This window comes from Homalodisca vitripennis, chromosome 7 (assembly GCF_021130785.1).
Source record: "Homalodisca vitripennis isolate AUS2020 chromosome 7, UT_GWSS_2.1, whole genome shotgun sequence".
Taxonomy (NCBI): Eukaryota; Metazoa; Arthropoda; class Insecta; order Hemiptera; family Cicadellidae; genus Homalodisca; species Homalodisca vitripennis.
Window position 1 is genome coordinate 30,422,126 of NC_060213.1, and position 12,420 is coordinate 30,434,545.

Here is a 12,420-nt window from a genome sequence, read left to right on the forward strand (position 1 = left end):
GTGTTCCATGAAAATCGTGTATTGTAGTACAATAAATTACAAGTTGACACTTTATAGCAACATGTGTTCATAAGATAACTACTTATATCGCCTGTACGATAAATTGCAGAACCGTATCTTTAACTTTCTGTAAAATTCAAAGTAATTGAGGTAATTAAAAATAAAATATGATCTGTTAAAAGCAACTCATTAGTTCAAACCCTCACGCGTATACTTCGTCTGTACCCTAAATATAAAAAAAAACTTCAAAGAACAGCTTTACCATGTAACAATCCTAAATTTAATTAAAAACACAAAAAATGCTCATCATAGTTTAATAGTTTTTACGCTTTAAAATGTTTTATTATTAACTAGCTGATTCCCACGGCTTCGCACGCGTTTCGTAAGCTTTGCCCGCGTATGTGCACTTCTGGTACGAGTGATTTAATTTCCCAACGCCGATGAAGAGTTTTCCTTGTTGCCACGATCAAGAAAGTATGTGTATCTACTTTGCACACATCTATTGTACACGTATCTTTACTTTATTATAAAGTAGTCTAACACTCAAGCTTTAAGTTCAACCAGAAATTTATCTTAAAGAGAAATTCCCATCATAACTTAGCGCATTCAAATAGTATTTGGTTTTATAATATACGTAACTGTCACGTAATTGCAGTTTATAATGTGCAGGCGCTTTAAAGACTATTATCTTTTGCTCGCCAAGGGGGCGAGTTACATCAATGGGGATAGCATATAAACCTTCTCCGTGGAAAAATACATATACATACAAATTTTTATAATGATTGGTCTAGTAGTTTACGATTCCATGAAGGACGAACATACAAACATTCATTTATATATATATATATATATATATATATATATATTATTTGTAGTATATTACTTTATAATTAACACAAAGTGTTTTTAAAACATTGGCACTATATTTCGGTGAAAACCGTCTTCAGGTGCAAAAATTGTATAAAATATAAAAATATAAAAGAAAACAGTACAAACGAAAGTAAATAAACAGTGAATAAGTAATAATAATAAATACAGATGACATGAACTAAACAATTGTTCCATATGTTGATTTCAAATTTAGACGTTTTTGGCTAAGTTATCTGATGTTGAGTCCATGTGGAATTTTTCTCTTTAAAACCAATTGGTGTGCTTGTTCTAATGTTCTGAGGTAAATTGGGTTTGAATTTGTATGTACTTGCCGAATAGGTTTGACTGAATATGTATTTTCAAAAGTTTCATTGTGATTTATACCATGAGTCACGACAGTTTTCTTTAAATCTTGGTGTTTATAATCAAATCGGTGTCCTGTCATTCTTGTCCTCAAGGTATTTGTTGTTGAGCCAATATAATCTGCTGGACATTTTTTACATTGAATTTGGTAAATCACATTTTTAGATTCACAAGACAAGTTGCCGATGATAGGATATGTCTTGCGTGTTTTGCTACTAGTGAATTTTGAAGAATTTGGTAACATTTTACAAATCAAACATCTTGGTTTATTACTGTGGCTCAGCCACAGAACGCAAAATTCCAAATTTTAAACTAAATTTCCAATTTAATGGCCCATATTGGGGTTGTGGAGTTTGTGGTTTAGGGGTTCTGGAGATCATCTTCGGCGAAGTTATCCATAAATTTGAGGTCTTGCCATGAGGAACATAAAATTGCAATAGGCTGATTTGTATACAAGTCATACCCAACAATAGACACGTAAAACTTAGGCGGCTCTTTCCTAAATTTTCCTTATCTAGTTTCGTGGTTGGCGACTCCAATGAGGCGTCGTTTCTGATAGGTCTGCAGTTCGACAGTTTTGATGACGTTTTTCGATACAACCATGAGAGGTGCGGCTAACCTAACTTAACCTAACCATTATATGAGGTCAGCCAAGCAACCTAATAGTAAGTCCTCAAAAACCCTTCAGTCGGATGACACATACTGAAGGACATTAGGGCAATAACTTTCGAATTGAATAAGTCATTTGAGACATTTTTATCGGTATCGATTTTTATTTCGGTTTTGATTGTTCTGCAAGCGATAATTCACAAATAAGCACATAATGATAACGTTAGTTAATTAAGTATTGTTCCCGTAATTAAAAGTTGATTAAAGTCACGCTACATAACTTTTATTTGACACGTTATCAATGGTTGCTCATTCTTCTCAACAGAAACAGCGGAACACAAATGTTACGGTACATAAATATTATTTGACACGTTATCAATGGTTGCTCATTCTTCTTAACAGAAACAGCGGAACACAAATGTTACGGTACATAAATATTATTTGACACGTTATCAATGGTTGCTCATTCTTCTCAACAGAAACAGCGGAACACAAATGTTACGGTACATAAATATTATTTGACAGGTTATTACTTTGGTTTCTGATTCTTCCCACTCGAGAAGAACCTTCCCACACCTCAGAGCAACATTCAACACTGCAAGTTCAACTAGACAACATCTTTTCCATTTTACTGGACCCAGGTAAGTGGAATAAGTTTTTACATTGTAGTATACCAAATGATTGTAAAGGGCATTTTCATTTTATTCTTTTTATTAACTCTTTTGATTCAAGCTGCTTTTTAAGTACCCTCTAAATATCCATCAAAATGTACTGTAAGGGATCTGATAGGAATCCCTGCACTATTTTATCCATTTTGCAGACTCACATAGATGTATTTATTTTCACCAACTTTTAACACATTTTAAAGATATAAATTACTTTTCGTTCATCATAAAATATTCTTAATTATAAGAATTGCTGGGAAAATTTTAATTCTCATGAATTGACGTTACGTAAAATTGAAAGTGTGCAACTACGTCCAATTTCATTAAGTGATATCAAAAAATAAGTCAAAGATACAATTTTCTATTAATGTACATGTTTTTCAACATAAGCAAGGTTTCTTAATTTAACTTAAAGTAAAAAGAGTACTCTAAGGAATATAATTTTATGTTTAATGTAAACTATAATACAAAATTAAAATCTGTAAGCGACTCGATATTTAAGTGTTTGATTGTAAAAATATAAATAGTTTAAAATGCTTAAAATCAAAAGATTTAAGTCATGCAAAAAGAACTCTCTATTTTATAGATTCTAGGTACTCAATGCTATTAAGACTTTAAAAATTTTCCATTGATTCAGCCAAGACGGATAGTGCGTATAAAATACATGTATATATACATATATATATATATACATATATATATATATATATATATATATATATATATATATATATATATATATATATATATAATACTAGGCAGAGAGAGATTAAAATTAATATAATACGAATAATATTATATAAAATGATGATAGTGTCTCTCTGTGTGTTTGTATGTGTGTACTCAATCACGTAAGAACTACTTGACCGATTGTACTAAAATTTTACATGGTCATTCTTAGGGTGCCTGGTTAACTCAATCGTATATTTCTATTTCAAAAATTCCTCTGAACTACGCCCCACTGGTTTTGAAAACTACTTTCTTGGTTTAATCAGAAAATAGTACATGTATCTTTAATTACGTATCAGATTCAAAAATAATAAATATAGTATAATGTTTTATACATATTTAAACCGGTAGTAGTAAATGTTTGTTGTTCTTCATCTATCAAAGTCAGTTACACTTTACAAATGAGTTGTTACGTGCAGAACCTATTCTTTGTCTGAATTATTTTTATTGACGATTTATTCAACTATTGTTGTATTATTATTACTATTGAACTATCAAATACTATTTCATTAAATGATCATTTTATTATCTCATTAGTGAGTTAACTGAAAAGCTAAGGACTAAGGTCTGCCTTTAGGGTTAGGATTTCACCACACTGGCTTAAATCAGTTATATTGGGACAGAAACCCTGTGAGCTATTTAATAAAATATCGTGACATATTGGAGAGAGATTAGAGAAATTTCAGAGTTACTTATAAAAACCATTTTCCTCTCTAACTTCAGAAACCCTTTCTTAAACGTAAGTATAAAGTGGATTGAGGTTCATGCCAGTGACTATCGCTTATCTCAGGACTGTTTGGAATGAATTTAAAAAAGAATTTGAAAATGTTGCCTATATTTAATTTTTTCAAAACGCATTTAACTAAAAACAACAGAATATTTTTAATAAAAATTAAATAAAAGATTACTTTACTTATATTTCAGTTATGTGGGTATGATGATGTGTTCATGGAACACGAAAGGCCTCACAAAAATAAAATATCATAATTATTGGAGTGTTTGTTCATAAATTAAGTACTTGATTCCAATAAGGAAAGCTGGTAGAATGTAGTTTATTATTTATTAAATCTTTTTTGGACTTATGAAGCACGTAGCATACGTGTCAAAGCCAGGCCTAGATTCAATATTTATAGTATAATGTTATAAGCTCTTCGTCACCTTTAAGAATTAATTTAAATGAAAATGGAAAATACGCTACTTACTATAAGTTTTAAATAAGCGCAAATTAAAAAAATGTATACAAAGTGACTACTACTCGTATTCAAGAAATCTTGAAAGTTGAAAAATATGTTTTAAAGTTTGGTAGTTTAAGCCCAGATGGATTTAGCAGAGCAATCTTGCAATCTTACCCGTGTTTATAAAAAAGAAAAATATCTGCCTATCATTTTCAAAATTTCCCCGTCCTAAACTGTGTCATCCAGTTATCTTATAACTTCAGATTTACAATTTTAATAAGTAGAGTTAAGCTCCAGGTCACCTACTTTGCAACGTCTGGAACCTGAAGGTCACTGACTCCTGGAATTGAGAGAAATGTTTGTCTCAAGTTCATTTTGGGCTTCTTCGACACCGCCATTTTTGGATCTCTTGAGTCAAACATGAATCTAAATTCCAGGAGTCAAGTCTGTGATACCGTCAGATTCCAGACGATGCACTGAGAGGAAGGTGAACTTGAGCTAAACTCAACATTCAGATTGAACCAATCCTGCCAACCATATACTATATCTGTATCTGTATTCTTTCCGCTTTTTTCTGAAATGTCAGATTTTAACCCATGGGCCTTTAAGTTGTTAAAAAAAATACCAAACATCAAGGACGAAGACAAAAGATAGCAAATGCTTTTAAGCTTTTTTGGTTGGACCGACTGGATCGGAAAATATATTGCTCCCCGCTTCGACCGATTACTTTGAGTGACAGGTGTGAAAATTGAACTTTCTAAACGGTTTCTTCATACTTATTGACACAAAAAAGTATTGGTGAGTGAGAAATGAGTACTTATGGGCAACTATTCTATTGGAGTTTTATGTTGGTACGCCTAAGACATTCAAAATCACAATTCTGGGAAACACAGAAACGATATTGATACAGACACTTTATAATGGATGTATTCTTGGGTATATTTTAGAAACCATTGACGATTCAGTGTCAGTTGCAGTGTAATTTTCTGTATGTTAAATGCTGTCATGTGTTTTTATTTCAGAAAACTGTTCAAACATGTGGATTGTTGTACCTTTGGCAATATCGATAATCGCTGCTGGGTCGGGATATTTGGAAACAGTGGACGCCCAGCAGTACTGGAACTATCAGGTAAATCCTAATAATATGTTCCAGTATATTTTGACTATATTACGAGCCGTACGATTAATATTGTGGCCATTTGGCTTTATTATTTATTAGTAATATAAAGAGATCTGAATAAACAATTTGAATTCTGGTGATATCTCAAAAATAAATCCTCTATACTTATGCAAAATAAACAATATATGTCAGGTTTAAGTGCATTTAAAGAACAGTTGTTTTTGATTGGTTTTTATGTATCATACTATAGTAAACAAACTTATACAGTTATGAATAATTCCCATGACCTAGTTAAACGGTTATTTGTACTTAAATCCATATTAGGAACTGGAATCCTGTGAAAGTCTTTTTCAAGGGGCCACAATGTAGGTACTGGAATGTACATTCCAGGGTAAAAAGAGTGTGGGAAAATATTTTCTATTCAGAAACAAATAAAGTTTAAACTTAACCCGTGAGGAACCAATGTATATAGTTTCAATTACTATTAATAGTTATCGTATAAACGGGCAGATGGAAAGATAGAATATTTTTGGATCTTTTGACTCCAAAATTATACGAGGATTTGCTTGGAATCTAAGGAACACAAGTACCAGATTTAAAATGTCTTGGATCTTTCTATCAAGAGATATCGAACAGACAAACGGGCAAGTGGAGATATACATAACCCCTTCTAATTATCCCTTTCAATTTAAAAGCCTACAATTCGCAGGCAAACTCGGTTTTTCTAAGATGGTGAATGAAGTTCAAGGGCTTGTTAAAAATAGCGACAGTGGATTTAGGGAACCCGTATTTTTCCGTTTAGGAAGGGTTGATTCAATTAAAATTGAGTTAAGCTCAAGTTCACCTTAGTTTTATAGCAGCGTCTGGTATCTGCCGCTGTCTCAGACTTGACTCCTGGAATCTGGAGTCATGTTCGTTTGAAGATATCCAAAGAAGGTTGACAACGAAAAGCTTAAAACGAAACACTTACATCGTTTCCTTTTGTACCTGACGAGACTATGACGAGACTACCACTTCACCTATTTATAGGTGTCTCTGATGTCGAAACGATGTAAATGTTTCGTTTTGAGTTTCTTCGATTCCAGGAGTCAAGTCTGAGACAGTGTCACATACCTGACGCTACAATAAAAAGAAGGCGAACGGGAACTAAACTTATAATTCAACACAGTAATATTTGAGACTTAAAAAACTAGACGAAACAAGTTTATATTTTAATCGCGTAGTAAAGTACGGCTATTCAGCTAGTAAGTAATACTCCCATTTTCCATCACTTTCGAATTACCTGTAATCAAAAACCTAATTTGAATTGTTACGAGCATTTTAAAACATAAAAGGCAAATATAGTTATGCGATTTCCAACGAAAAGGTTTTGATTTAAAATGTTGCAGAGGAAAAACATGGTTCTTGGGTTCGGTATGAGTTAATTAATTATGTCTACATTTTAATCTCCATTTCCAGTTATCCCTTAACGTTGGTGGTAATAGTTATTTATATATTTAACATCTCCAATATATTACATTTTAAAAATCAAATCAATAAAATATCAAATAATATTTTATTGCATTTTACAACTTTACATTGCATTGCAAGGCAATGAGCTGTGTCCAAGGAACGGCAAAAATCAAGTAGATCAAATCATAAATATATATTTGACCAATCATTGTTAGTTTAATACTTCATTATAGCAACATGTAACATCCTGTTTTGTACGCAGGATTATCCTGAGAGTCCCTCCTACAACACCTGGAGTGCTCCAACTGGGAATCAAGAGCATGGGTTGCTACAAATGGTTTCCAAACTGTGTCCCAACTGCGTACAATCGGGTGGAATAGATGAGGTCTCCGGCATTCCAGGTTTAAGAAATGCCATTGAATATTCATATTACAACACGATAAAGCCATCCATAAATGAAATGTTTTACAAATACGGAATCGATAGAGGAGCCACGTACAGATACGCTGACAGTCTGTGTAACAATAATTCACAAATGATATCATTCCTACCCGGTAATGACGTGGTGAACATGCTTTGCTCTGATATTCATGAGACGGTGCAACAAGAAAATTTGTAATTCTACTATATTGGTGTTTGCTGATGCTGGGTTTCGCAAATTATAAATGATTAGCTCATATAGAATTTAAACATTATGCTTGTTTGTATTTCCTTCTCCCATCATTTAATAATAGGTATACGATATTAGCGTGATCCAGAAAAGTAAAATCTCCAATTCCGAGAAAATGTATGCGTCAACAGCTGTATTTAAGACTTTGAAACGTTATATTTTGTATCATTTGTTTTATTTGAAATATTTGATTTTGACATTTTAACCTTGAACAATTTAAAATTGTAATAACTTAAGCATATAATGCTAAAAAGCTTTTTAATTGGTTTAACAACTTAAACAATTTGGTGATACTGTTGAGGGCAAAGTGTGGGCTCCTCATTAATAAATGATTTTCTAAGGGTGTAATAAACGTTTAGAGTTTAAAGTATACTAGTCAGTATACAACCCGTTTATTAGAGATGGTACCTATTACGCTGTACTCGTATGATCGTCTAGTCGTGGAAGGTTGTCATTTTATCCGGTCTGAGAGAAGCAGATAGTGGGAAGAGAGATTGGCTGTGGAAGGTTAGCTGTAATGAAGCCGGAGGTTGACTCATGAAATAATGAGGACACAGCCAAGGTCAGAAAACTGAGGGCTGTAGTCACATGAGGGCCGGCGCACTTTATCTCGATGCGCTGTTGATGGCATGTGTTAAGAAATAAGCTTAAGGATTTATGATACTGGAACTATTTTAATGTAAGAAATTTGCTTAGCTGAGCGTTAGTGAAGCCTATCACTCATGGCCTAAAAAAATCCAACTGTATATACAAAATTGAAATTTTGCACGAAGTTTCATTTATATATTAGCAACTCTGAGTTCTATAATTGTGCATGTCACTCCATGGGATTAGGCTGAGCGTTATCAAATATTTTTCCATTGATCTTATGTGTAACCATTATGATAAAAATAAAATATATTCATTTGTCAACAAACAGTACAATCTCATGAGATTCATACAAGGGGTATTTTTTTTATAGAGTGTAAAGAAAAAATAGTGGATTAGAAAGTCAGTAATATGTGACGCAAGTAAGTTATATTTATGGAATTAAACTGAAATGAAAATGTTTTAGTAGAATATTTTAATATTGTAACTCTTAATGTCCCAGATATTAAAGTGAGAGCACCACAATTATTTGAACATACTGTGCATAATGCTGTGTACATAGAGGCTAATTATAATTAGATGAGGTTGGCATTCTAGGATTGCTAGTCAGCCAACATTCGGTACGAGCATTATGCTCGAGGAAATTAGTATTAGATATTTGAAAGATTCCAAAGTTATAGTTTTAAAAATAAAAGGGGAAATACCTCTTGAACTTTGAGATAATAATGAGCAGGTAATTTTAAATGAATGAACAAGATCCGATGAAAAAGGAAAACACGGACTTATTTCTCTGATAATATTGATTCAAAGTAACATTATAAATATTTATGAAATTAGATGAGGGCAGAATATTAATTCTATGTTGGCATGGGCACCTTTAGGTAATCTACATTATAAACATAGTTTCATCTCTTTACATCACGTGAAATGAATATACTCTATTCTATTCTACTCATAATATTTTTAACTCAAAGTTTATGATTCTCGGGAAACTGTTTTACGTAGTACAAGTCAAAAACAACTCACTCGTGTTCAGCCATTACGTACCTTAAAGACTATAATATATTGATTATTAGTTCCATTTATTAGACACTAGGGCCTACAGACATGGTGGTAACAGGCACATTCACTTGCAAGCTAAGCAGTCCTTGATAGTCTTTGATATTCATTGTAAGAAATCTCAAATATTACTTGTTCAATGTTTGTTATTGCGGCAAACCTTCCAACGTGGCTGACGTTGTAAATCTCCATCAAACGCAAGGTTGGCCAAGAAGTATCCTTAAGGAATAATCGTCTTCTTTGCGACTCACCTTAAATCAATGTACCTGGTTAGATCTCAATACAAACGTATTCTGGAAACCTTACATTTACATTTGACTGCTGAATAGCCCCAAGCGTGCCAAACTCTGTGAATATAATCGGGTGAAACTAAAATGATCGTACTCAATCACTTTTCAGAGTACAAGGGAATTTGCAACATCTAAAGAAAATGTAAAAAAACTCAAAACCATCCATTTCCCCCCAGGAGGGTTCACTTCTGGCAGGTTGAACCCTCAGTGGGCACAGCAAAAAACCGATGTGTCACTTAAATCTGGGCAACCTTAAGGATGTCTAGGAGCGGCACATCACTAACCGCAGATGTTGAGGTTCTGGGCGCAAGGGTAATACGATAGGTCTAGTCTACTGCGGGAGATGACTGTTGGAGTTGGTGGGGTTTGTTCTATATGAATTAAAGCTTCTTTCCAGCCTAGACATAAGGGTGTGCCACCCCCTGCCTGCTATATCTAGAGAAGCTGGTTCAGACCTGGCGTCCTCTTAATTATTGGAGGGGACATGACTTGAGATTAGTGCTCTAAACTCTACCTCATGCATCTCGATATGAGGTGACCCCTACCCCCAACCTTACCCATCCAAAAAATCCTGTCACTCCGGAAGCAGCGCAAAGGACCCTATAGGGCTAAGTGAAATTTTCTAAGCTTCTTGCCCTAAGACAACAATACAAGCCATCCCTTCCCTAGCAGTTATAGTCATTTTGGTTTTTTGCAAGCAGTATTACATCTACAAATAATACAGCCTTTTGAATTTGAGTCAATTTTGCAGGCCCGCTAAAACGGGAGCGACTCATAAACAAGTTTTTCTTCCGGGATTTAGAGCATAATTACTACCAAACTTCCAAACACAATTACTAAATCCAAATTTTCTCACCGCCTTTTTATTCCATTCTATCCTGAAAGCTTATGATCTTTATCACTTATACAGATTCAGATGCTGCACTAAGAGGAAGTCAATTTTTCTACATGAACGTCTTACATATTTTCAATGTTCATGCTACATCCAGGAGATTTGGATATTTCTTTTTAAACGTAAATGTCTGCCATTCACTTTATTGATTTGGGCGCCTATGTTATCACCACCGTTGGAACCGATTCTTTTCAGTTTCGTTCTGTACAACTAAACGGAATACGTTAAAATTTCTGGCTGCGACAGCGCACCTGGAGTGGCCCTCGCGCTTACTGGGGGAACAATACACTTTTTATACAGTCTAGTAGGCATACACCCAGAATAGGTAAAATCTGAAATATATGAATTGGTATGGCTTGCTGCCAAGAAGTGTTGTTACTGGTTCAGTTAAACATATGTTTGTGCTGTCATATTACAATTTTTACACAGAATAATCACATTTAACAGACTCTTACATATTACATAACTTTAGAGACCAAGATGGATTTTTTGCTGCTTTAGAGACAAGTGGTGCGTAGTCTAGAGTGAGTTTTAAAATAAAAATAGCCTTATGTTCATCCCAAGGGCCGTAAAAATGTCCATGTAAAATTTCATTATAACCGATTGAATAGTGAACGCGTGAAACCAAAAACAAAAAAAAACAATCAAATATAATGTTATTAGCATACAAGTGGTTCGATAGAGGTTCACTAATATAATGTTATATATACTTAGTTTTAAGTATAATTTGAATGAAATAATTGTGAAGTACATCTTTGATAATGTTTGCAAAGATCTGCTGAAGACGGTCGTACCCATTTGTACATTCTACAGAAAGACCTTTCAGCGGAAATGAACTGGGAATAAGGAAGCGGAAATTGTGTATGCAATTTCCTGCAATGTCTAACTGTTGGAGGTTGATAAAGGAACTGCGTACTTCAGTACCTGTATTGTGCTGTTGTCAATTTGTAGTGAATGAACACAATCGGATACATGTTACATTGTGGTGTAACTCAGTTTCGTGGTTATAAATTGTATTAACTATCTCAACCCTTACAAGGAAAGCAAAGCCTCGTTTCTTAATGCCGGTGACATTTATCCTCAGAATTTCATTTCATAGAAGTATTTATATTTTAAATTTGTCTTTTTTACTCAACTAAATACTCTTACTATTTTCTTATACTCTAGTATATAGATATAGAAGAATGTAACAGACAATATGTAAATTGAACATCAATTTGGAATTGGTGTTTAAAAATTATGCATTTATTATTGACCAAAAGAAAATGTAATGTATGTATAAAATTAAAATGCTTTAACTATGAGAATATCTGTTTTCTGTATAAACTTGATCGCATGTAAATTATATAATTATTACAATCATTATGAATACTCAAAGGTTCTCTTTTCAGAACAAGCGTGTGCCTGCATTTCTATCTTCATATAGTTCCTAGTTAATTTACTATCAAAGTTAATAATATAGGATTAAGTAGTACCGTGGATACCTTAAGGTTATAATCTAATGTCGTAAAACCAAATAGGAGTTTTAAAAGTATAGCTAGCAGTTTCAGAGATGTTAAAATGTTGTGGTTTGTAACTGCAAAAATAAACAACTTTTAATCTGATCGTAATTTTATGTTAGTTAAGGAGGAACCTGTATATATATTAAATTTTTACTTAAACATTTTACAACTGATTTAATAATTCAAAAGTTAGTTCCATTTGAAATATTTACATTAAAAACGTGTTTGCTCTATTACGTCTGTGGAGATGATAGTAAAAAACTGCAAATAATTTTGATTTTCAAGCATAACTAATCTGAAAACCTTTTCCGATTGTAATGTGGAAAAGAGAAGGTAAGATTATATAAACACACAAGGACGGTCTATTTCAATATTGCTATGAGTTAATGGGCACCGAAATTAAGTTTGGAATATTGACACTAGACCTTGAATAATA

The 12,420-nt window shown here is 33.1% G+C and overlaps 1 protein-coding gene across 1 annotated transcript; it reads left to right on the forward strand.

The window, feature by feature from the left end:
* Positions 1-2,364: 2,364 nt before the first annotated feature.
* Positions 2,365-7,654, forward strand: LOC124366518. Its single transcript, XM_046823106.1, has 3 exons — positions 2,365-2,483; positions 5,434-5,540; positions 7,246-7,654. The coding sequence occupies exons 2-3, from the start codon at positions 5,448-5,450 to the stop codon at positions 7,600-7,602; spliced, it is 450 nt and encodes a 149-aa protein (XP_046679062.1). The 5' UTR covers positions 2,365-2,483; positions 5,434-5,447; the 3' UTR covers positions 7,603-7,654.
* The last annotated feature ends 4,766 nt before the right edge of the window (positions 7,655-12,420 follow it).